This window comes from Aedes albopictus, chromosome 1 (genome assembly GCF_035046485.1).
Source record: "Aedes albopictus strain Foshan chromosome 1, AalbF5, whole genome shotgun sequence".
In the NCBI taxonomy this organism is placed as follows: Eukaryota; Metazoa; Arthropoda; class Insecta; order Diptera; family Culicidae; genus Aedes; species Aedes albopictus.
Window position 1 is genome coordinate 76,134,556 of NC_085136.1, and position 25,476 is coordinate 76,160,031.

The window sequence follows — 25,476 nt, forward strand, 5'->3', positions numbered from 1 at the left end:
TCGGGCCATCCGGCAAAATCGGCAGGAAGCCCGCGCTAAGTCAAGAAAGTCCACGTGTAGCACTGTCAAGACCAGCAAAGAAACTCCACGAAGATCCGCCCCGCCGTTCCGTCCGTCGGGCGGGAAGCCCACAAATAGTCAAGAAAACCCCGTGGAGTACCGCTGCGGCCTAGCAGGAACACCCACAGGGATCCCCACCGCCGTTCCGTTCGTCGGGTCCGCCTGAGAAACAGCCACGAAGATCTCAACCACCGTTCCGATCGTAAGGCCGCCGGCAATATCGGTGAGAAGCTCACGTTCAGCCAAGAACCCGCCGCCGGTCCATTCATCAAGCCATCCGGCGACTACTGTGGTAAGCCCACGGCCAGCCCAAGAACCCCACGAGGACCCCCACCCCCGTCACGTTACCCAAGTCACCACAGCGGAAAGTACCCGGTCCGCGCAGAACCCCACGAGGAGCACAGCCCCGCTCGTCGGGTCGTCGGTCATCCAAGGTAAACCGGAGTAGTCAGCGGCAGCAGCGTCAAAGGTATGTGTCGGGAGTACAGTTCCTCCCTCCCTCTAAGCATGCCATCATGGGCCCCACCATCAACAATCAGCCGCAACAAGAACCACTAACCCTAACCCACTAACCCAATGAATTGAATAAAAAAGTAAAGAAAATGTATCAAATCGTCTAATAACTTGTCAGAAAGGGTTCCTTGTGCGTCCCGGTTGTAGCGTCCACCCTGTACACGTCTACTTCGTGCTTCCCCTGAGCAGGCGTTAGCCGACCCTGGGAGACCCTTACGAAATGTGAGCTAGTTTAGGGCGTTAGGACGTCCACTGCCCAGACGTGTGGACGTCACTGGCAGTTTCAAACGACACTGAAACTATTGAGTTGACACTAAAAAAAACTTCCCGTAGCAGTTGTCAATCTCTTTCTGGAAGCTTCTGACAGCAAAAAGGCAAAACAGGTTATCGAACGATTACTGTAATAAGCAAAGTGTGACCGAAGTCGACTTCCCGCGTACATGATGAAGACGAGAGATGCTTCCACGAAATATTCATAATAATTTATCACGCAGATGTCACACCACAGCGATGGTGTGTAATGAATTCGAGAAGGAAGCGTTCAGAGAGACATACAAAACGCAAATAACCTAAAAGAATAGAAACAGCAAGAAGCAGCGAACGGCTTTGCACGAGCGGAAACAGAAAAATTGCGTCATTGTGTCATTTGTAGCGGTACGATACAAAGTGTACAGCAAAGTAGAGCACGCATTACTGACCGATATAACACCGGCAATACTGGTCATTTGTATGCAAATGCGAGAGTACGCATCAATGCGCACGCCGCATTGAGTGCGCAATTCGCTGAGTGACCGTCGAATCGGGTCACTCACTCTCACCCGTACCTACACCATAACCTTGAAACAAACGGCCATGGAGTGCTGCGTGCGATAAGGGTCAGTCAAATTTGACGCACGTGATCAATTACTAATTCTCAAACTCGCCATCAACGCACGCAAAAAAAGGGGATGTCAACAAGAACCCGTTGCTGAGAGTTGTGTCACATGTGAGTCATACGAACCGTCCGAGCGGACCGGTATTGGCAATACGGCGAAAGAAACCGGTTCCCGGTCGGCCGTAAACTCGTGGAGGTCAAAGTTGTTCAAACTCAAAGCGGTCGTGCCGCCGTAATAAATCCCTTGCACGTGCGTGCAGTGCACTCATTTTCCGCCGATGAAGTTCAGGTGCACAACGCAAGGTACACACACGAACGCACAAGTGTCAAACGCACGGGTTGCTGCGATTTGCTCCGCGTTTTCAAACGATCGAACTGTTGTCGCTGCTTGCGTCCCAGAAAGAACATTTTTTGGTGAACGCGAGCGATTGCGTAACTTCCATTTCGGAAAAAAAACCGTGTCGACGGAAAATAAACATGTCAAAACGGTGAACCAGTCACCGCTATATGGCGGCGATGGGATTGTCGTCGTTGTAGTTGTTGTTGTTTCTGATGTGAATGCGCGAGAAGATCGCGAAAGAATCGCATCGCATATGTGAAAAAACACGAAAAACAGCAGGTGCGGTGAACTGTTTATGGTAGAACCGCGCACCAGGGAAAAGTTCAACAACAGCAACAATGACAACGAAGGCGGCGACGACGACGATGACGAATTAATGGAGATGCGCTTCTCTGCGGTCGTTGTGCGCACATGAGAGCGCAGTGGAATGCGCGCGAGCGAGGGAAGGCGCAATACGGTGGCGGTGCCGCGTGCGCGAAAACATATGTTTTGCTCCGCATTCTATCCCGGATCGCATCGCGATGGTTTATGTGTTATGTTCTATTTTAAAAAAGATAGTGGGGGGAATTTGATTCCCATGTTCGACTATGCATCGCACCCCAGCCAGATGATAGTTTTTAGGGAGCGATTTGAAAAACTTGTTTTGCCACTTCATAGAACAGAACTGTAAACAATATAAACGGTATAAACATATTTTGATTCCATGCATGCAGAGATTCTAAACCGGATCGATCCTACATCATCTCTGCAGCGAAGATGACACTAATCAAAGCATCCGACAAGCTGTAAATTAAATCATTTTCGAGTCATTAGACGAGTGGTTAGTCAATGAAGAAGAAAGACGTCCCGTTATAGCAAGTTACACATCCAATAGAGCTTGCTGACGTTTATTCACCTTTCTCTTTCAAACATGCAGGCGGAATAGGATTTGTTGTCATCAGGAAAGGTTTCCCGATGAAAACAAATCCTATCTTGCCTGCATGCTTGAAAGAGAGAGGGGAATAAACGTCAGCAAGCTCTATGGCTGCGATGTGACAGCTATAAAATCGTTGTCATCGCTTGACGACACGTTGAGCCCGTCGCGCCGGCTTGCTCTGGAAAGATGATTATGATCGATCGAAGTAGGCCATGCGCATAGCTCTATGTTTGGTGTCGTGAACTGATGCTTCTTGCGAGAAGAACTCTTCTAGGAAACAAACTGTATAGATTGAGAGGGATGCAGAGAAAAGGATCAACAGGGCATATGTCAGTAGCTGTGGTGATGCGCTAAAGGATTAACAAAGCAAACGAAACAAACGATTAAGATGAAATGAAACTTCCGTCTTGTAAAGTATTTCACGAGAGTAGGTTGCATGATTTACATCCGCCCTCGTTGGTGAAGAGATTCGGACATAGGAATTGATTAGTCTGAGTGGCCACAGTGTCCGTCCTCGAACGAAAATCCGATAACTGCAACGTCTGACATCAACTGACGTTAAATGAACGTGAACTTCATCCGTCTGTTCATTTGGGCTAACATGGCGCACCATTTTGACATTTGGCGGTGCGATAACTGCAAATTTGTTGCACTTACCGCTTGCACCGACCGAACGTCTACTGTATATTATCATAGCTTCAAGTCCAAGCATCTTTTCTATCTAATTGTAGAACACTGGAAACTTTCAAATCTCTTCAGTCTTCTTTGCGTAACCTGCTGTTCATAAGGGGCTGTTGATTTTCCAGTCAGGATCCCAAATGTTTAACGTATTCTTTAGCCGGTTCATCCGATTCTCGCTAATTGTTGAACAGTTCACACAAGTAGTCTATATTTTAAGTTATCCATTACAAATACATCAGATTTTCATTTCTAAGTTTCACGGTAGTTCCAGAAGGGTTTTGGTGAGTGTTGGCACAGCCCCGTACCACCCGTCGACAGCGCAACCACTGCGCAACATACGTTCCACGCAGGGCAAGACAACACCGGTGGATGGATAAACGGTGAGCAGAGCATAACTGTCAGTGAGTATGTTGGTGTGAGAGGGAGATGGTAAAAATAGAAACGGTAAATAAAATTATAAACAAAAACAGAAAGAAGAACATCAAAATAGAGTTTTGCATCGAAATTTAACCTCAATTTTCTCTCCGAGAGAGAAAAGAACGGCAACGAATGGGAATCAAAACAAACCACCGGAAAATGTCAAAATTCGCGTGAGAGGGAAAAGGAAGGGACGAACGAGAATGAACCGAACGTTCATTCGTGACGTCACCTTGCAGAATTCTATGGTCAAATTAAGTTTCGAGTGTGTAGAGACGTGACTACTTCTGTTAGTGGTTGGTATAATAATGATGGTTTATTCAATAGTAATGTCAATCTTCATAACTCATGGATTACTAAGACCCTACATCTCTCCCTTCTTTCATAGATCTAACTTTATATTGTACAGCTTCATGGATCATGTTAAAACATTCAGTGCAATCCGATCACGTCATCCAGGGAACCTAGTCACTTCATTAAAGTTTTCGTGCATTTCCATTCTTGACAGTGTATATTCGTATCTTGCATCACAATCTAGAATAAAGTAATATATAAGAATTATTAAACAAAAATGTCCAATTAAATTATTTCTTTATTTTTTTTATGCTCCTTCATATTTCCATCTTTTCGGCTATGATCTTCTACTTCTTCTCCTTGGTGTTTTATCTTCTTATTTAGATTATGTTGCACTGTGGTTGATGTATGCTTCATATTCAGAGTTGAATAATTTATATATTTTTAAGTGGACCGTCTCTGTTTTTCCTTGGTAGTAATATTTGTCTCTCCTTTTCTATGTATTTCTTGCTCGTTTTATACTTGAATTCCTCATAGAGAATGGTGTACTTCATGTGCTCTTGATATTTTCTTTTCTATATTAAATAAATAATTACTTCAATTAATTTTTACAAAAAACAAAATTCTGTTTCAGACATTGAGCATCATCCTGAGGATCGCCTCCAGGTCTCAATCTGATAGTCGAGAATCATCCCGCGAGGATCGCCTCCGGGTCTCGTAATGGTGTACTATCATCCCATATGTTGGGTTCCACCTTGGCACATGAGAATCATCCTGAGGATCGCCTCCAGGTCTCAATGATACCTCTTTCCCGCGAGGATCGCCTCCGGGTTTATTATGCGTACTTCATCCCTTTGTCTGGGTTCCACTATCTTTTTAGATTAGTGTACTTCATCCCAACAACAGGGTTCCGCTATATTCCAAAGGATCGCCTTTGAATTATTCCTGCGTACTTCATCCCTAAGTCTGGGTTCCACTGTCATCACCGACCAGTGTACTTCATCCCAACCAGGGTTCCGCATAATCTGTGAGCTTCATCCCTCAAGGTTCGCCTCTGGGACTCACGCTTATTTAGTTGCTCTGGGTCCGCACCTTCTCGATGTGGCTTCATCCCTAAGATTCCGCGGTTTACAATTGAGTATTGCATTTACCTCAAAAACTTTTCTTGCTTTAAACTGTATCCCTTAGAATCTGGGGCCAATCGTCAGGTTTTTGGAGTCATCCCTGAGAGCCAACATTTTTATTTTCATGCACCGTGTCCAAATTATCTTTAAATGGATTTCATCCCTAAGATTCTAGGTAAAGCAGTAGGACAAAGTATTCGTTCCAATGAATGAACCCTTCCTCACAGTGAACTTTATTCCTAAGAATCCGGGGTCCATCAGAGAAAACGATAATCACCAACAAGAATTGTAGTTTAATTTTATAACTTCTAATCTATTTTCAATTTTGTTAATCTATTAGTATTTGATCGACCAAGGCAGGAAATGAGTACTATCTGAGTTCTTAATATGCTCCATTGTCACCGTACTGTTAATGGTCTCATTTTTCCGTACGCTGATTTTTTCGGTACGTTTCGTACTACGCTATGATCGAGTCTGTAGGTACAGTTTTTCAGCCTCTAGATCGCTGATCTGTTGGCTATGTATACAGAACGTGATATAGAAGGTAATTACAAGTCAATCAAAATAAGTATACCACCGCTAAAAGTACGCCTCATATCGCTCGTTTCGTATTGCTAAATACAGTAGTATCTGTTCGTCTAATAAATGAGTGTTTTTCTATGTCGGTAGCGAGTTTCTCTTAAATGTCCGAATTCCGTTTTCTATGAAGTGCGAACAGTATTAAATCCTGCTTTCATCAATGTGATCATGAAATGTTCCGATTTTCAGAGAAAAATGTTTTACTTGGTTCCTAACTAGTTTCATGATTGAAAACTCAAGTTATAATTCTCTAATCATATTTTTGAATTTGCATACAAACACAAGAGACTCACATCTGAAGAACGAAGTAGCGAACCTTACTGCATTTGTTTTATTCTGATTTTTCTTACTTGCAAAACGAATATATTGAACAAGCTCAGATGAGTTCGTCTATGAATCTTAAGGCATCATCAGCATCGGCAGCCATGTTGCATATGTGGCTCAAAATTTCAAAGTGATAATTCTCTGCCACCAAAGCGAATATTTGTATGAAAAAGTATCATCCTATAAGCTCACTCGCAGTGAATACGATGATACTTTTTCTGCTGCCTTACTGCAGAATTGACAGTTTTTTTTATCACTTCAAAAACGCGAGGCAAACAATCATTGAAAAGCAAAAAGCCAATGATTCGTTTGAAAGCTTAGTGATGCATCATGACACCTTAAAGATTTGTGCTCCGAAAACATGAATAAAGGTTCAAGTCCCTCAGTATGACGGTCATGCTTAGATTCGCTTACGATTGTTCAAACAAAACGAATCATGCAAATAAACCACAATGATGCGTTCTGCTGGCACCAACAACAAAAACCGCACTGTGGCACGACAAAATTTGTTAGTATAGTTGGTGTATTTTATTTTTCAATAACTCGCCTATATGAAGTTGTTGTTTTTTTTTAATCTGGACCGTTCAATTTAATGTCATTTAACTCATTCGCCAGATTTTTTTTTAATTTACTAGTCGAGCAAAATAAAACAGCATTTACAGTATACTGACTAGCACAAGTTACTACAATAACTACCCCAACAAATCCTTCATTGATTTGTTCTTAATTCAAGCACAATCTATTAAACAGAAATTCAAACAATTGTTACTTATCTGGATGGTGTTAATTTCTGACTTAAGAACGTCGTTCTGGCTCGTCACGGCGATAGCTGTCCGACAGCTCTCCAACTGAGCATTCGAAATGAATATAGCGGTGCCAACGCCTGCAATATCCCGGCAGCTATTGTTGCTTTCTTGCCCAGTTCCTCCAGCAATCACACACGTAGAATGGATTATCCTCCGTTGTTTCATGCTCCAAATGCTCCGTCTTCTGTTTGAACTGGCTGTACAACACCGACTTTTCTTGAACCGCAAAGCTTGAAAATGGCCAATTCATTGAGATTTCCCGAACACTTCCTTGAACACTTCTTACTTTCAATTAGAAATAAAGTTTAATTCTCGTCGCCATTTGTAGAGACGTGACTACTTCTGTTAGTGGTTGGTATAATAATGATGGTTTATTCAATAGTAATGTCAATCTTCATAACTCATGGATTACTAAGACCCTACAGAGTGAAGAAGTGTTGCTTGAGGAAGTAGATTTTTGCGCTAAAAGTGAAGTTAGAGAAGTAGTTTGCTTGCTGAAATACCAAATAATAATTTCAAAGTAAATCTACAGGTAAGGGCGATTTGAGATTTGTGCGTAGGCTTGTATCAAATAGTGTTTTATTGATAGGTGAAATAGCCGTCGATCCGACAGTGAGCCGCCATACCTGCGAGGAATAAGGGATTATCGAAGAAAACTATAAAATGTGAGTAAATAGTAGAAATTACTGAAAAGAACAATTATAACAATGTGAATTTGTTTATTCCTTTTGATTATTTTGAACATAAATATAGTTTCAAGCTGTTGCAAAGTAAATTGCCTGCTTTGAGAATTGGTTTTCATTAGGGTGGTCCATAAAGGAACAATCTTGAAAATTTTATAAAGTTCCGACCAAACCCAAAAATGCAAAGTCCTGATAAGACAGGTTTTAATTGCGCGGCTTGCGACCGTCCTGATAACGAGGAGTCGCAAATGGTATTTTGTGACCACTGCCAGCGGTGGTATCACTTCGGCTGTGTTGGCGTGACAGCTGATGTCAAGGACGTTTCGTGGTGCTGTCAGAAGTGCGTCGGAAGTGCAAGTAAAGGTGTTGTTCCTGCTGATGTGCAAGAGGGGCTGAAAGAGCTCGAAGCGGAGAAGGCGAAGCAGAAGCGGGAAATGGAGAAGGAGAAGATTTTGCACCGGAAGCGTCTGGAGATGAAGCAGGAGCTGTTCGAGATGCGCCAGCAGCTGGAGAAAGAGAAGCGGGAGATGGAACTCGAGTTCGAACAGGCGCAAATGGCGAAGAAGCTCGCGGAAGAAGAAGCCCATCAGAGGAAACTCGACAAAATGCGGACGGAAATGGAGGAGAAGCTGAAGCAGTTAAAGCTGAAGCGGAATTCAGGAGCGGCCGATGGTGAAAAGGAGCTGGATCAAGCTGTCGGAGGCGGTAAAGTGGGAAGCTCGAAAAGCGGAACAAAGAAGAAGACGGAATCGGAGCAGACGAAGCCGGGGAAAGGACTCGAGAAGCAAAAGTCGAGGAATGGAAAGCCTGGAAAAGCGGATGCGACGGTAGCGGACTTCGAAGATCCGAGAGGAGCGTACCAGAAGCACTCGACTCCGAAAGTTTGTCGGAAACTGACACTGAAGCCGGTTGGTGGTCCATCCAGTCTGCCGGAGAGTTTTTTGATCGGGCGTGGCGGAGATTCGACGCCACTCGGACGACCAGGGGTTCCCAAACCTGAGAAGGTGAAAACAGCAAAGAAGATGAAGAAAGTGGTGGAAGTTATTGAGTCGGAAAGCGCGAGTTCCGAGGAAGAAGAAGAGTCCGCTGAAGAGGTGGAAAGCTGCGAAGAAGAAGAAGAAGATAGTTCCAGCGAGGAAGAGGAGAGCTCCGCAGAGGAGGAAGAGAGCAGCGAAGAAAGTTCGGAAAGTTCCGAAGAAGAGAAACAGGAAGAGAAGCCTCGTCGGAAAAGCGGAAAAGAGAAGGATGGGCGGAAGAATCGGCAGCGAGAACCGACGAAGGCGCAGATGTCCGCTCGGCAATTCCTGTCCAGGAAGTTGCCAACGTTTTCTGGCAGGATGGAAGAATGGCCGATGTTCATCAGCAGCTACGAGACGTCGACGAAGGCGTGCGGCTTTTCCGACGTGGAGAATTTGGCGCGGCTACAGGAGTGCCTGAAAGGAGAGGCCCTGGAGGCGGTAAGGAGCAGACTGCTTCTGCCGAAATCCGTCCCAAAGATTGTGGAGACACTGCGCATGCTGTACGGCAGGCCAGAGCGACTGCTCAATATGCTGTTGGCGAAGGTGCGCAATGCAGCGCCACCGAAAGCGGATCGGCTGGCGAGTTTCATTAGCTTTGGAGTGGTAGTGCAGCAGCTTGCCGATCACCTAGAAGCGACCGGACTAACGACACACTTGGTCAACCCGATGCTGATCCAGGAGCTGACGGAGAAGCTACCGACTGGCACCCAGCTGGAATGGGTACGATATCGCAGGAAGACCAAAGTGGTGACGCTGAGGACGTTATCAAACTTCCTGTCAAGCATCGTGAAGGACGCTAGCGAAGTAGCAGCGTATGGAGAAGGTACCCCCCGTTCCGGAGAATCCGGATCGAAGAAAGGATCGAGAAGCAGAGCGCACGACGGCTACGTGCACTCGCACGACGTGGAAGAGAATAGGAGTTCGAGTCCACCCAGGAGGGAGAGGAAGCCCTGCCGGATTTGTGGCAGAGTGGATCACCGGATCCGGAACTGCGAGAAGTTTCGGAGGCTCCAACTCGGAGAGCGATGGGAAGCGGTACGCAGATGGAAGTTATGCCAACTGTGCCTGAACGAGCACGGTACCGCCGGCTGCAAGCTAAGCTTCCGCTGCAACGTCGAAGGCTGTAAGGAGCGTCACAACCCGCTGCTCCATTTTGTCAGGCCAGCCACAGGGCTAAACTGCAACCTTCACTCCGCGCAGCCAAAACAAACCGTGATCTTCCGGATGATGCCCGTCACGTTGCATTGTGGCAAACACTCCGTGAACACTATCGCGTTTCTGGATGAAGGATCGTCGTACACACTGGTCGAACGGGCACTGGTGAACCGTTTAGAAGTCCGAGGCGCGACACAGCCCTTGCGTGTAACTTGGACCGCAGGAGTTTCCCGGATCGAGAAAGACTCGCAGTGCGTTAGTCTCTTCATCTCGGCGAGAGGATCCGCACAACGTTTCCAAATAAAGAGCGCTCACACAGTGGAGAGTTTAAAGCTTCCACAACACACGGTAGCCATTTCGGAAGTGGTGAGGCAATATGCGCATCTCCAAGGCCTACCGATCACCGACATCCAGCATGCCGCTCCACAGATTTTGATCGGGCTGAAGGATATTCACCTTTACGCGCCGTTGGAATCGCGAATCGGCCGACCGGAAGAGCCGATAGCAGTAAGGTCGAAGCTAGGCTGGACCGCATACGGGCCGACGGGACCGGGAAACGTGACTAGCGGAATGGTCGCGCATCATTCGTGCAGCCCGGTGTCCAATCAGGAGCTTCATGATCTCCTGAAGAGTCATTACACGCTGGAGGAATCCGGCATTTCCATCGCCTTGCTTCCGGAGCCGGAAGAAGACAGAAGAGCGAAGGAGATTTTGAAGAAGACGACGAGGAGGATCGGCGATCGTTTCGAGACGGGTTTGCTGTGGAAGGACGACAACATCGAATTTCCCGACAGCTACCCTATGGCGGTGAAGCGGCTGATGTGTTTGGAGAAACGCCTGCGGAAGGATCCCGAGCTGTATGTCAAAGTCCGTACCATGATCGCCGACTATCTCGTGAAAGGCTACGCACACGAAGCGTCGGAGTCGGAGCTGCTAGCGCTGGACTGCAGCAAGGTGTGATACGTTCCGCTGAATATCGTCTACAACCCGAGAAAGAAGAAGTTTCGTCTGGTGTGGGACGCCAGAGCGGAAGTTAGAGGAGTGTCGCTCAACTCGAAGTTGCTGAAGGGGCCGGATATGCTGACTGCCCTGCCGGCGGTGATATGCAAGTTTCGGGAGCGAGAAGTCGGTTTCGGAGCAGACATAAAGGAGATGTACCACCAGCTGCGGATTCGAGATGAGGACAAGCGAGCGCAAAGGTTTCTGTTTCGAAACGATCCGTCGGAGAAGCCGACAGTGTATGTGATGGACGTAGCCACTTTTGGGTCAACGAGCTCGCCATGCTCGGCGCAGTACGTCAAGAACCTGAACGCGAAGGAGTTTGCGGGACAATTCCCAGCGGCGGCGGTGGCCATCGTCGAAAACCACTACGTCGACGATTATTTCGACAGCGTAGACACGATCGAGGAAGCTGTGAAACGAGCGGAGGAAGTACGATACGTCCACTCCAGAAGCGGTTTTGAGCTCCGCAACTGGGTCTCCAATTCCGAAGAGTTCCTGGATGCGATGGGAGAGCGAAAAGAGGATCAGTGCGTGCGGTTCAGCGAGGATAAGGAGTCCGGATCCGAGCGAGTACTGGGGATCGTGTGGAGCCCGGCAAGCGACGAATTCTCGTTCTCCACCAAATTGAGAGACAATCTGGAGCCGTTCCTGTCCGGCGAGAAGCTGCCGACCAAAAGGATCCTGTTGAGCTGCGTGATGAGCTTTTTCGACCCGTTAGGACTGTTGTCCATTTTCACGTTCTATGGGAAGCTGCTGATTCAGGACCTGTGGCGTACTGGATGTGAGTGGGACCAGCAGATCGATGAAGAGTGTGCGGAGAAGTGGAGTAACTGGATACGGAGGCTTCCAGAAGTCGACGAAGTGCGCATTCCCCGCTACTATTTCCGTGGCGGATTTTCACTGCGATACGACAGCCTACAGCTGCACGTTTTCGTAGACGCTAGCCAGGACGCGTACGGTGCCGTGGCGTACATCCGCATCGAGACGGCCACCGGGCCGTTATGCTCGCTCGTGATGGCGAGATCTAAGGTAGCACCGCTGCAGCACATGTCCATACCGCGACTGGAGCTGCAAGCTGCAGTGTTAGGAGCGAGGCTGGCGAACTCCGTCGGCGAGACGATTTCGTTGGAGGTAAAGAAGCGTTTCATGTGGTCCGACTCGAAGACCGTGCTGTCGTGGATCCACTCCGACCACCGTCGGTACAAGCAGTTTGTGGCGTACCGGATCGGCGAGATCCACAGTCTAACGAAGCTTGCGGAATGGAGATGGGTGCCGACGAAGTGCAACGTGGCCGACGCTTTAACGAATTGGGAAAAGGCGCACAGCCTGCGACCAAGCGGACCATGGTTTCGTGGCCCAGACTTTCTGTACCAGCCGGAGGGTTTTTGGCCGGAGCAAGAGGCAGTGACACCGAACACTAGCGAGGAGACCCGAGCGTGTTTGCATTTCCACGAAATTGGAGTCACTGAGCCGATGGTGGACCCGCTGCGGTTTTCGAAGTGGAAGATTCTGGTCCAGACGGTAGCGTGCGTCTACCGTTTTGCATCGAACTGCAGAAGGAAAAGAGATGGGCTGGAGATCGAAGTCGTACTGGCCACTGCAAAAATCAGCAGCGTTGTGAAGAAGCATGTGCGAACGAAGCTAGTGCCGCTGAAGCGGGACGAATATCGGAAGGCGGAGGCGTATCTGTGGAGGTCGGCCCAAGCCGATCGCTTCGGAGACGAGGTGTGCGCATTGACGAAGAACCAGGAGCAGTCGCACCAGCAGCAGCAGCAGCAGCAAGTGGAGAAGAGCAGTAGCCTGTACAGCTTGAGCCCGTTCCTGGACGCCGAGGGTGTACTACGGATGGAAGGCAGAGCGGCGCAAGGATCGTCGCTACCATTCGAGCTGCGGTTCCCGATTATTTTGCCGAAAAAGCATCCGGTGACCGACAAGCTGCTCGAGCACTATCATCAGCAAGTAGCTCACGGGAACACGGAGACCGCAGTCAACGAAATTCGGCAGCGTTTCTACGTCCAGAATCTGCGAGCGGAACTGAAGAGGATCGGAAGAATGTGTGTCTGGTGCAAGGTGCAGAAGTGTCGCCCGTCGAACCCGAGGATGGCTCCGTTGCCGGAGTCGCGAGTAACGCCGCATCTGCCACCGTTTAGCCACACCGGCGTGGACTACTGTGGACCGCTGACTGTTACTGTCGGCCGCAGATCAGAGAAGAGGTACATCTGCCTGTTCACCTGCATGACGACGTGGGCTGTCCACCTTGAGGTTGCTCACAGCCTGACGACTCAAGCGTGTCTGATGGCCATACGGCGTTTCGTGTGTCGCAGAGGGAAGCCGCTAGAGTTCTACTCGGACAACGGCACGAACTTCCAAGCGGCAAGCAAGGCGATCGTGCAGCGGATTGAGATCGAGTCAGAGGACGAATTCACGGATTCCAGGACCCGCTGGAATTTCAACCCGCCCAGCGCACCTCACATGGGTGGGGTTTGGGAGCGATTGGTTCGCTCCGTGAAGGCAGCACTGACCGTGCTGAACGACGGGCGGACGATAACGGACGAAGTGCTACTGACGACGATAGCGGAGGCCGAAGACCTCATAAACTCCCGGCCACTAACGTACGTTGGCCTGGAACCAGGAGCGGAGGGAGCGTTGACGCCGAACCACTTTGTTCGCGGCGTTGGCGCAATCAGCGAGGAGCGTTCTGTTCCAGCGACGAGTGAAGCCGAAGCACTCCGAGACCGCTACAAGCGGTCACAGCGACTGGCGGACAAGCTTTGGACTCGGTGGGTGTCCGAGTATCTGCCATCCATCAACCAGCGGACGAAGTGGCTCTCCGAGTCGCCGCCACTAGCGTGTGGTGATCTAGTGTACATCACCGATGAGGCCGTGCGGAAGAGCTGGATCCGGGGCATCGTGACGGACGTCTACCCGGGAGCGGACGGCAGAATCCGGCAGGCCATGGTCGAGACGAGCAAGGGTAAGTTTAGGAGGCCGGTGACCAGACTGGCTGTGCTCGAGGTACAGGAGGGTAAATCCGGTGCAGCCGAGGAGCCCCACCAGAGTTACGGGAGGGGGTGTGTTGGCACAGCCCCGTACCACCCGTCGACAGCGCAACCACTGCGCAACATACGTTCCACGCAGGGCAAGACAACACCGGTGGATGGATAAACGGTGAGCAGAGCATAACTGTCAGTGAGTATGTTGGTGTGAGAGGGAGATGGTAAAAATAGAAACGGTAAATAAAATTATAAACAAAAACAGAAAGAAGAACATCAAAATGGTCAAATTAAGTTTCGAGTGAAGAAGTGTTGCTTGAGGAAGTAGATTTTTGCGCTAAAAGTGAAGTTAGAGAAGTAGTTTGCTTGCTGAAATACCAAATAATAATTCAAAGTAAATCTACAGGTAAGGGCGATTTGAGATTTGTGCGTAGGCTTGTATCAAATAGTGTTTTATTGATAGGTGAAATAGCCGTCGATCCGACAGTGAGCCGCCATACCTGCGAGGAATAAGGGATTATCGAAGAAAACTATAAAATGTGAGTAAATAGTAGAAATTACTGAAAAGAACAATTATAACAATGTGAATTTGTTTATTCCTTTTGATTATTTTGAACATAAATATAGTTTCAAGCTGTTGCAAAGTAAATTGCCTGCTTTGAGAATTGGTTTTCATTAGGGTGGTCCATAAAGGAACAGTGAGGTTCCTGCGGGTTTTAGAGAACTTCTTTTTTGGGGAATTTCAGAAAAGTTTGGAAGGGATATCCGATGAATTAAGTGAACGCATCCGAAATCTTCTGGACCTTCCCTGCAACCCCCTGAGATCACTGAAACGTCCTTGAAACCTTCCCGAATGAAACTCGTTTAAAAGCGCTAGAAACCCTTTGAAAGGTCCTCGACCCTTTTGAAACTTTCTCAGGTCCTCTGGAACACTCCCCCGGAAACCTCCGGAATACTTTTGGAACGTTCTGGAACTTCCTGGAACACGTCTGGACTCATTGAAAACCCTTAAAATGCTACTGACAGTAATAAAAAAACGACACTGCACCGTAACACGAACATGAGACAACGGACAACACACGGTACAGTGGAGAATTTCCAATTTGTCGAAAGGTTTTCACCGATGGAGCGGAAATCGAACCATCTTACGAAATACCTAGACAACTGACGCCACTAATCGCACGGCCACGAAGCCCTCAAAATTCGCAGGAATACCCCTGGAACGTTCCCGAAACCTTTTAAAACACAGCCCCATGAAGCTCCTGCAACGCCTTTCAAACGCCTTGGAATATCGCCTTGCAAACCCATAGAAACCCCCCGAAACACCCTTGTTACCCTCTGGAACCTTCCTGAAGCCCATGGAAAGTTGCTGAAATCTGACCCTGAAAGCTATTGAAAACCCCTGAAATACCCCCGAAACTTCTTCAAAATGCCTGAAACGCCCCTGATATGCCATGGGAGCCCTTTTAAGGTGATACGGGACGCCGTGTTATTTTTCTTATCTTCCCTCTATTTCTAACAATTTGCCTCGCGATTTTGAAGATGTTAATTTCAATTTCTATCGCACTGAAGATTCTGAAAAACAATCAGCATATGCATTGCAAGTAAGCATACACAGTGATAAGTTTTTGTTCCGTAATATAAAGTAGAATCTGAGATTACCATCTTAGTAGCAACAGAGCAATGGCAGATATTTCCTCGATCGTCCCGTTTGCCCTTAAACACAACCGAAATTCCTTGTAACTCACGTAAAACCCTTTGAAACCCTCTGGAGTAGTCCGAAAACCCCTTGAATTCTACTGGAATGTCCTTGAAAGCTCATGTAACGCCCGTGAAACTTCTTGAATATCCTTTACATGCCTTTAAAACCCCCCGAAACACCTCTACGAAACCCTGGACCGACCTTCATATCTCCTGTAATGCTCCTGAAATCTCTTGCAACTCCCTGGAACGCCCCTGAAATCCTCTGGAACAGCCTTGAAAGCCCCTGGAACACGCCTAAACCTCTGTAATGCCACTAAAATCATGTAGATCACCTGAACACTGGAATCTGGAGAAGATTCCCACTGGAATCCGGAGAGGATTTCCAGTGGAATCCGGAGAGGATTTCCAGTGGAATCCGGAGAGGATTTTCACTGGAATCCTGAGAGGATTCCCACTGGAATCCTGAGAGGATTCCTACTGGAATCCGGAGAGGATTCCCACTGGAATCCTGAGAGGATTCCCACTGGAATCCTGAGAGGATTCCCACTGGAATCCTGAGAGGATTCCCACTGGAATCCTGAGAGGATTCCCACTGGAATCCTGAGAGGATTCCCACTGGAATCCTGAGAGGATTCCCACTGGAATCCTGAGAGGATTCCCACTGAAATCCGGAGAGGATTCCCACTGGAATCCTGAGAGGATTCCCACTGGAATCCTGAGAGGATTCCCACTGGAATCCTGAGAGGATTCCCACTGGAATCCTGAGAGGATTCCCACTGGAATCCTGAGAGGATTCCCACTGGAATCCTGAGAGGATTCCCACTGGAATCCTGAGAGGATTCCCACTGGAATCCTGAGAGGATTCCCACTGGAATCCTGAGAGGATTCCTACTGGAATCCTGAGAGGATTCCCACTGGAATCCTGAGAGGATTCCCACTGGAATCCTGAGAGGATTCCCACTGGAATCCTGAGAGGATTCCCACTGGAATCCTGAGAGGATTCCCACTGGAATCCTGAGAGGATTCCCACTGGAATCCTGAGAGGATTCCCACTGGAATCCTGAGAGGATTCCCACTGGAATCCTGAGAGAATTCCCACTGGAATCCTGAGAGGATTCCCACTGGAATCCTGAGGGGATTCCCACTGGAATCCTGAGAGGATTCCCACTGGAATCCTGAGAGGATTCCCACTGGAATCCTGAGAGGATTCCCACTGGAATCCTGAGAGGATTCCCACTGGAATCTTGAGAGGATTCCCACTGGAATCCTGAGAGGATTCCCACTGGAATCTTGAGAGGATTCCCACTGGAATCCTGAGAGGATTCCCACTGGAATCCTGAGAGGATTCCCACTGGAATCCTGAGAGGATTCCCACTGGAATCCTGAGAGGATTCCCACTGGAATCCTGAGAGGATTCCCACTGGAATCCTGAGAGGATTCCCACTGGAATCCTGAGAGGATTCCCACTGGAATCCTGAGAGGATTCCCACTGGAATCCTGAGAGGATTCCCACTGGAATCCTGGGAGGATTCCCACTGGAATCCTGAGAGGATTCCCACTGGAATCCTGAGAGGATTCCCACTGGAATCCTGAGAGGATTCCCACTGGAATCCTGAGAGGATTCCCACTGGAATCCTGAGAGGATTCCCACTGGAATCCTGAGAGGATTCCCACTGGAATCCTGAGAGGATTCCCACTGGAATCCTGAGAGGATTCCCACTGGAATCCTGAGAGGATTCCCACTGGAATCCTGAGAGGATTCCCACTGGAATCCTGAGAGGATTCCCACTGGAATCCTGAGAGGATTCCCACTGGAATCCTGAGAGGATTCCCACTGGAATCCTGAAAGGATTCCCACTGGAAACTGGAGAGGATTCCCACTGGAATCCTGAGAGGATTCCCACTGGAATCCTGAAAGGATTCCCACTGGAAACCGGAGAGGATTCCCACTGGAATCCTGAGAGGATTCCCACTGGAATCCTGAGAGGATTCCCACTGGAATCCTGAGAGGATTCCCACTGGAATCCTGAGAGGATTCCCACTGGAATCCTGAGAGGATTCCCACTGGAATCCTGAGAGGATTCCCACTGGAATCCTGAGAGGATTCCCACTGGAATCCTGAGAGGATTCCCACTGGAATCCTGAGAGGATTCCCACTGGAATCCTGAGAGGATTCCCACTGGAATCCTGAGAGGATTCCCACTGGAATCCTGAGAGGATTCCCACTGGAATCCTGAGAGGATTCCCACTGGAATCCTGAGAGGATTCCCACTGGAATCCTGAGAGGATTCCCACTGGAATCCTGAGAGGATTCCCACTGGAATCCTGAGAGGATTCCCACTGGAATCCTGAGAGGATTCCCACTGGAATCCTGAGAGGATTCCCACTGGAATCCTGAGAGGATTCCCACTGGAATCCTGAGAGGATTCCCACTGGAATCCTGAGAGGATTCCCACTGGAATCCTGAGAGGATTCCCACTGGAATCCGGAGAGGATTTCCACTGGAATCCGGAGAGGATTTCCACTGGAATCTAGAGAGGATTTCCACTGGAATCTAGAGAGGATTTCCACTGGAATCTAGAGAGGATTTCCACTGGAATCCGGAGAGGATTTCCACTGGAATCTGGAGAGGATTTCCACTGGAATCCGGAGAGGATTTCCACTGGAATCCGGAGAGGATTTCCACTGGAATCCGGAGAGGATTTCCACTGGAATCCGGAGAGGATTTCCACTGGAATCCGGAGAGGATTTCCACTGGAATCCGGAGAGGATTTCCACTGGAATCCGGGGAGGATTTCCACTGGAATCCGGAGAGGATTTCCACTGGAATCCGGAGAGGATTTCCACTGGAATCCGGAGAGGATTTCCACTGGAATCCGGAGAGGATTTCCACTGGAATCCGGTAAGGATTTCCACTGGAATCCGGCATCAAGAGGATTCCCGGAGAAATCCTGAGAGGATTCCCCCAGGAATCCTCTTAGGATTCCCCCGGGAATCCTCTAAGAATTCCCCCTGGAATCCTCTTAGGATTCCCCCCGATTCTTCTTAGGATTCCTCCGGGAATCCTCTTAGGATTCCTCCGGGAATCCTCTTAGGATGCTCCCGGGAATCCTCTCCATACCGGATTCCAGTGGGAATCCTTACCGGATTCCAGTGGGAATTCTTACCGGATTCCAGTGGGAATCCTAAGAGGATTCCCGGTGGAATCCTATGAGGATTCCCGGTGGAATCCTAAGAGGATTCGCAGTGGAATCCTGAGAGGATTCCCAACGGAATCCAGAGGATCACCAACGGAATCCTTAGAGGCTTCCCAACGAAGTTATGTTTCAATGGGGAGCTAATCCTAGTTAGAGCGTTGAAGAAATGTTTCTCTATCAGGGTTCAATGAATGAATCTATTCAAACAACCGGCAAGATCATTCCAGCAGCAACCGTAAAGTATTTTCGTCCGTTTCGTCGAATCTTCCCGCTGCAGCTCGATCAAAGCGACTTCGCACCACACTACCATCTAGAAACCACGCTCGTGCCGCTGCCGTTGCATTCCGATGCCCATGGGGAGCATCTGAATGCACTCTGGTGCTCTGGGTGCTTTTCCCAGAAAAGCAAGCAAATATCTGTAGGTAATGACATCAGTCGAAAGAAAAACATCGACCCGGCGCGCGTGTTAAATTTAAACACATTTTATAGCCACATTTTGGCATTCCTAACGCAGCGTCGTCGTAAACACTACTGGTTGAGGAGAAATCACGTGACGTTCGTTGGTTTATTTCCATTTTCATCAAACACCGCGCCTAGAGTTAATTGCAAGTGCGATTCTCAAGAGAGTTTTATTTTCGGTCGCTGAAGACGTCTGCTTGTCTGTGAGGGATTCTCGTCGATCCAGCGGTCTGTGAATGTCATTAAAAGTTGGGTTGGGACCTCGATCGCTACTGCACTTTGCTACCACAGAACATCTAATGAAAAACTACGAATTCGACCTCCACCACCGCCACCATAAACTATTTTATTGCGCAATTTGCGCGTGCGATGCTAATGGAGATGGTGGTTGAAGCGCATCAACAGAAGTCCTCCACGCGACGACGACGACGACGACGATTGCAATCTGACTGAGTTTGATTATGATGATGGTGTGATGGTCGGATGTCGTGCACGTTGAGTTTTGCAATCTTCGGCAAAGACCGCGTAGGAGCAATTAGTTCCGCTTCCCTGCTGGTCTGTGCAGTAGTGGATGAAGGAATTTGACGCAGTCCATTTCTTGGTTCTTCTGCTGGATAAATTTTCATTAAAATTCCCCTGAGGTGGAATTGATGGTGATCTTCAATCAACAGCGTTTGCATGTAGCCAAGGAGTCTTCTCCGACTAAATGGACGAGAATTTGGAAACTACACACCAATTCGATGGGAGGGATTCTTGTTAATTTCCCATAAATTCTGACCGACCGAAAATGACCATCGTCGTCAGCCAGCCGGCAGGCTATGCGTATCTACTTCGTTTAGTAAGGGTGATTTATGGCGATTGACCTCGATGGAGAAAGCGCGATAGGAGATGTTCGAGAATGCAACTATCTATGTACACAGTCTGTCTAAGTTCTTCTCGGTCAGCTACGAAAACAGATTAGTTTATTGAGAACAATTGAAATTTATGGCGTCACGGATGTGATTTGGGCTTTGAAGCAGATATCAGCGTGCACGCTCTCTCCCTAGTCTAATTATCAATTGAAATGAGTTAACTGGAGATTTGAAGATCACGCAATAGCCAAAAAACACGCGGTGATGTTTATTCGGCTTATAAACATGACGAATGGTTCTGTTTGAGTTATAGTTGAATAGTATGTGCTTCACGAGAACCTGAATATTGGCTTCGAAAATTCTGAGAAGTATTCCTACGTTCCCGCGTTTTGTATGAACTGTATTCTGAATCACTGAAGGCCATAGCCCTAAAAAGGGCCACTCCTAAAGCTTGTATTGCCGGGCCATCACCAAACCGGACATCGCACAACTGAATCGTGACGCGACCCGACTCGCGACGTTTTCTGAATCATTTCGCAAGTATTGCGCACCCATCTTCTTGTCAATAGCAACACAGCGCACTAGCCGCGAAAAAGTTGCGACACTTGTGAACCAAAAAAGTGGCAATTTTTTTTATTGAATGTCTGTCTTGTTTCCTACCGGATAGAAAATAAGTGTTTGGTTTATTAATTGGTTGTGTTAAAGTGAATCAGTGTATTCTTATGCAAAAAATAATATAGGACAGATATATTTTGCGTTAGAAGTAAAGATTTTTATCTAGCAGACCCAAGCAATAAAAAAAACCTTATAAATGCACATTTCGTTTTCCGCAACGGGCCCCATGTACGTAAAATAAAACAAACATTACAAATGCACCGGAAAGGATTCCTCTCGGAATCCAGAAAGGATTCCTCTCGGAATCCTCTTAGGAATCCAGTCGGTGAATCCTCTCAGGATTCCAGTCGGAGAATCCTCTTAGGATTCCTCTCGGAATCCGGAAAGGATTCCTCTCGGAATCCGGGAAGGATTCCTCTCCGAATCCGCAAAGGATTCTTCTCGGAATCCGGAAAGGATTCCTCTTGCAATCCGGAAAGGATTGCTCTCGGAACCCGGAAAGGATTCCTCTCGGAACCCGGGAAGGATTCCTCTCGGAATCCGGGAAGCATTCCTCTCGAAATCCGGAAAGAATTCCTCTCGGAATCCGGAAAGGATTCCTCTCGGAATCCGGAAGGGATTCCTTTCGGAATCTGGAAAGATTCCTCTCAGAATCCGGAAAAAAATTCTCTCGGAATCCGAAAAGGATTCCTCTCGGAATCCGGGAAGGATTCCTCTCGGAATCCCGGAAGGATTCCTCTCGGAATCCGGGAAGGATTCCTCTCGGAATCCTCTTAGGAATCCAGTCGGTGAATCCTCTTAGGATTCCAGTCGGAGAATCCTCTTAGGATTCCTCTCGGAATTCGGAAATGATTCCTCTCGGAAACCGGAAAGGATTCCTCTCGGAGTCCGGAAAGGATGCCTCTCGGAATCCGGAAAGGATGCCTCTCGGAATCCGGAAAGGATGCCTCTCGGAATCCGGAAAGGATGCCTCTCGGAATCCGAAAGGATTCCTCTCGGAATCCGAAAAGGATTCCCCTTGGAATCCGAAAAGGATTCCCCTTGGAATCCGAAAAGGATTCCCTTTGGAATCCTAGAAGGATTCCCTTTGGAATCCTGGATGGATTCCGTTTGGAATCCTAGAAGGATTCCCTTTGGAATCCTAGAAGGATTCCCTTTGGAATCCTAGAAGGATTCCCTTTGGAATCCTAGAAGGATTCCCTTTGGAATCCTAGAAGGATTCCCTTTGGAATCCTAGAAGGATTACCTTTGAAATCCTAGAAGGATTCCCTTTGGAATCCTAGAAGGATTCCCTTTGGAATCCTAGAAGGATTCCCTTTGGAATCCTAGAAGGATTCCCTTTGGAATCCTAGGAGGATTCCCTTTGGAATCCTAGAAGGATTCCCTTTGGAATCCTAGAAGGATTCCCTTTGGAATCCTAGAAGGATTCCCTTTGGAATCCTAGAAGGATTCCCTTTGGAATCCTAGAAGGATTCCCTTTGGAATCCTAGAAGGATTCCCTTTGGAATCCTAGAAGGATTCCCTTTGGAATCCTAGAAGGATTCCCTTTGGAATCCTAGAAGGATTCCCTTTGGAATCCTAGAAGGATTCCCTTTGGAATCCTACAAGGATTCCCTTTGGAATCCTACAAGGATTCCCTTTGGAATCCTACAAGGATTCCCTTCGGAATCCTACAAGGATTCCCTTCGGAATCCTACAAGGATTCCCTTTGGAATCCTACAAGGATTCCCTTTGGAATCCTACAAGGATTCCCTTTGGAATCCTACAAGGATTCCCTTTGGAATCCTACAAGGATTCCCTTTGGAATCCTACAAGGATTCCCTTTGGAATCCTACAAGGATTCCCTTTGGAATCCTACAAGGATTCCCTTTGGAATCCTACAAGGATTCCCTTTGGAATCCTACAAGGATTCCCTTTGGAATCCTACAAGGATTCCCTTTGGAATCCTACAAGGATTCCCTTTGGAATCCTACAAGGATTCCCTTTGGAATCCTACAAGGATTCCCTTTGGAATCCTACAAGGATTCCCTTTGGAATCCTACAAGGATTCCCTTTGGAATCCTACAAGGATTCCCTTTGGAATCCTACAAGGATTCCCTTTGGAATCCTACAAGGATTCCCTTTGGAATCCTACAAGGATTCTCTTTGGAATCCTACAAGGATTCCCTTCGGAATCCTACAAGGATTCCCTTCGGAATCCTACAAGGATTTTCTTCGGAATCCTACAAGGATTCCCTTCGGAATCCTACAAGGATTCCCTTCGGAATCCTACAAGGATTCCCTTCGGAATCCTACAAGGATTCCCTTCGGAATCCTACAAGGATTCCCTTCGGAATCCTACAAGGATTCCCTTCGGAATCCTACGAGGATTCCCTTCGGAATCCTACAAGGATTCCCTTCGGAATCCTACAAGGATTCCCTTCGGAATCCTACAAGGATTCCCTTCGGAATCCTACAAGGATTCCCTTCGGAATCCTACAAGGATTCCCTTCGGAATCCTACAAGGATTCCCTTCGGAATCCTACAAGGATTCCCTTCGGAATCCTACAAGGATTCCCTTCGGAATCCTACAAGGATTCCCTTCGGAATCCTACAAGGATTCCCTTCGGAATCCTACAAGGATTCCCTTCGGAATCCTACAAGGATTCCCTTCGGAATCCTACAAGGATTCCCTTCGGAATCCTACAAGGATTCCCTTCGGAATCCTACAAGGATTCCCTTCGGAATCCTACAAGGATTCCCTTCGGAATCCTACAAGGATTCCCTTCGGAATCCTACAAGGATTCCCTTCGGAATCCTACAAGGATTCCCTTCGGAATCCTACAAGGATTCCCTTCGGAATCCTACAAGGATTCCCTTCGGAATCCTACAAGGATTCCCTTCGGAATCCTACAAGGATTCCCTTCGGAATCCTACAAGGATTCCCTTCGGAATCCTACAAGGATTCCCTTCGGAATCCTACAAGGATTCCCTTCGGAATCCTACAAGGATTCCCTTCGGAATCCTACAAGGATTCCCTTCGGAATCCTACAAGGATTCCCTTCGGAATCCTACAAGGATTCCCTTCGGAATCCTACAAGGATTCCCTTCGGAATCCTACAAGGATTCCCTTCGGAATCCTACAAGGATTCCCTTCGGAATCCTACAAGGATTCCCTTCGGAATCCTACAAGGATTCCCTTCGGAATCCTACAAGGATTCCCTTCGGAATCCTACAAGGATTCCCTTCGGAATCCTACAAGGATTCCCTTCGGAATCCTACAAGGATTCCCTTCGGAATCCTACAAGGATTCCCTTCGGAATCCTACAAGGATTCCCTTCGGAATCCTACAAGGATTCCCTTCGGAATCCTACAAGGATTCCCTTCGGAATCCTACAAGGATTCCCTTCGGAATCCTACAAGGATTCCCTTCGGAATCCTACAAGGATTCCCTTCGGAATCCTACAAGGATTCCCTTCGGAATCCTACAAGGATTCCCTTCGGAATCCTACAAGGATTCCCTTCGGAATCCTACAAGGATTCCCTTCGGAATCCTACAAAGATTCCCTTCGGAATCCTACAAGGATTCCCTTCGGAATCCTACAAGGATTCCCTTCGGAATCCTACAAGGATTCCCTTCGGAATCCTACAAGGATTCCCTTCGGAATCCTACAAGGATTCCCTTCGGAATCCTACAAGGATTCCCTTCGGAATCCTACAAGGATTCCCTTCGGAATCCTACAAGGATTCCCTTCGGAATCCTACAAGGATTCCCTTCGGAATCCTACAAGGATTCCCTTCGGAATCCTACAAGGATTCCCTTCGGAATCCTACAAGGATTCCCTTCGGAATCCTACAAGGATTCCCTTCGGAATCCTACAAGGATTCCCTTCGGAATCCTACAAGGATTCCCTTCGGAATCCTACAAGGATTCCCTTCGGAATCCTACAAGGATTCCCTTCGGAATCCTACAAGGATTCCCTTCGGAATCCTACAAGGATTCCCTTCGGAATCCTACAAGGGTTCCCTTCGGAATCCTACAAGGATTCCCTTCGGAATCCTACAAGGATTCCCTTCGGAATCCTACAAGGATTCCCTTCGGAATCCTACAAGGATTCCCTTCGGAATCCTACAAGGATTCCCTTCGGAATCCTACAAGGATTCCCTTCGGAATCCTACAAGGATTCCCTTCGGAATCCTACAAGGATTCCCTTCGGAATCCTACAAGGATTCCCTTCGGAATCCTACAAGGATTCCCTTCGGAATCCTACAAGGATTCCATTCGGAATCCTAGAAGGAATCCCCTCAGGATCCCGGGAAGAGTTGGAATTTCTCTTAGGATTCTAAAGGGAATTCTCTTGGGATTCCAGTGGGAATCCTCTAAGGATTCTAGTGAGAATTCTCTAAGGATTCCAGTAAGAGTTCTCTAAGGATTTCAGTGGGAATACTCTAGGGATTCCAGCGGGAATCCTCTAAAAAATTCCAGCAGGAATCCTCTAATGATTCCTGCGGGAATCCTCTCATGATTCCACCGGGAATCCTCTCAGGATTTCACTGGAAATCCTCTGGGGATTTAACCGGGAATCCTCTCAGGATTCATCCGGGAATCCTCTCAGGATTCCAGTGGGGATCCTCTTAAAATTCCAGTGGGAAACCTCTCCGGATTCCAGTGGGAATCCTCCAGGGGAATCCTCTTAGGATTCCAGTGGGAATCCTCTCCGGATTCCAGTGGGAATCCTCTCCGGATTCCAGTGGGAATCCTCTCCGGATTCCAGTGGGAATCCTCTCCGGATTCCAGTGGGAATCCTCTCCGGATTCCAGTGGGAAACCTCTCTGATTCCAGTGGGAATCCTCCAGGGGAATCCTCTTAGGATTCCAGTGGGAATCCTCT

At 47.9% G+C, this 25,476-nt stretch overlaps 3 protein-coding genes across 3 annotated transcripts in view; all 3 read left to right on the plus strand.

Annotated features, from left to right (window-relative positions):
- The window catches only part of LOC134285016 (homeobox protein 5-like), a 231,767-nt gene that overhangs the window by 103,185 nt on the left and 103,106 nt on the right, over window positions 1–25,476 (plus strand). The window lies entirely within an intron of this gene.
- On the plus strand, window positions 7,338–10,745 carry LOC134288648 (uncharacterized). Its single transcript, XM_062854073.1, has 2 exons — window positions 7,338–7,460; window positions 7,518–10,745. The coding sequence occupies exon 2, from the start codon at window positions 7,791–7,793 to the stop codon at window positions 10,743–10,745; it is 2,955 nt and encodes a 984-aa protein (XP_062710057.1). The 5' UTR covers window positions 7,338–7,460; window positions 7,518–7,790.
- On the plus strand, window positions 10,863–13,952 carry LOC134288649 (uncharacterized). Its single transcript, XM_062854084.1, has one exon. It carries the CDS (start codon window positions 10,863–10,865, stop codon window positions 13,950–13,952), a length of 3,090 nt encoding a protein of 1,029 aa, XP_062710068.1.

What these genes read in the sequence shown, in the direction of transcription:
- LOC134288648 (XM_062854073.1), top strand. Translation starts at nt 7,791, where the DNA reads ATGCAAAGTCCTGATAAGACAGGTTTTAATTGCGCGGCTTGCGACCGT.
- LOC134288649 (XM_062854084.1), top strand. Translation starts at nt 10,863, where the DNA reads ATGCTGACTGCCCTGCCGGCGGTGATATGCAAGTTTCGGGAGCGAGAA.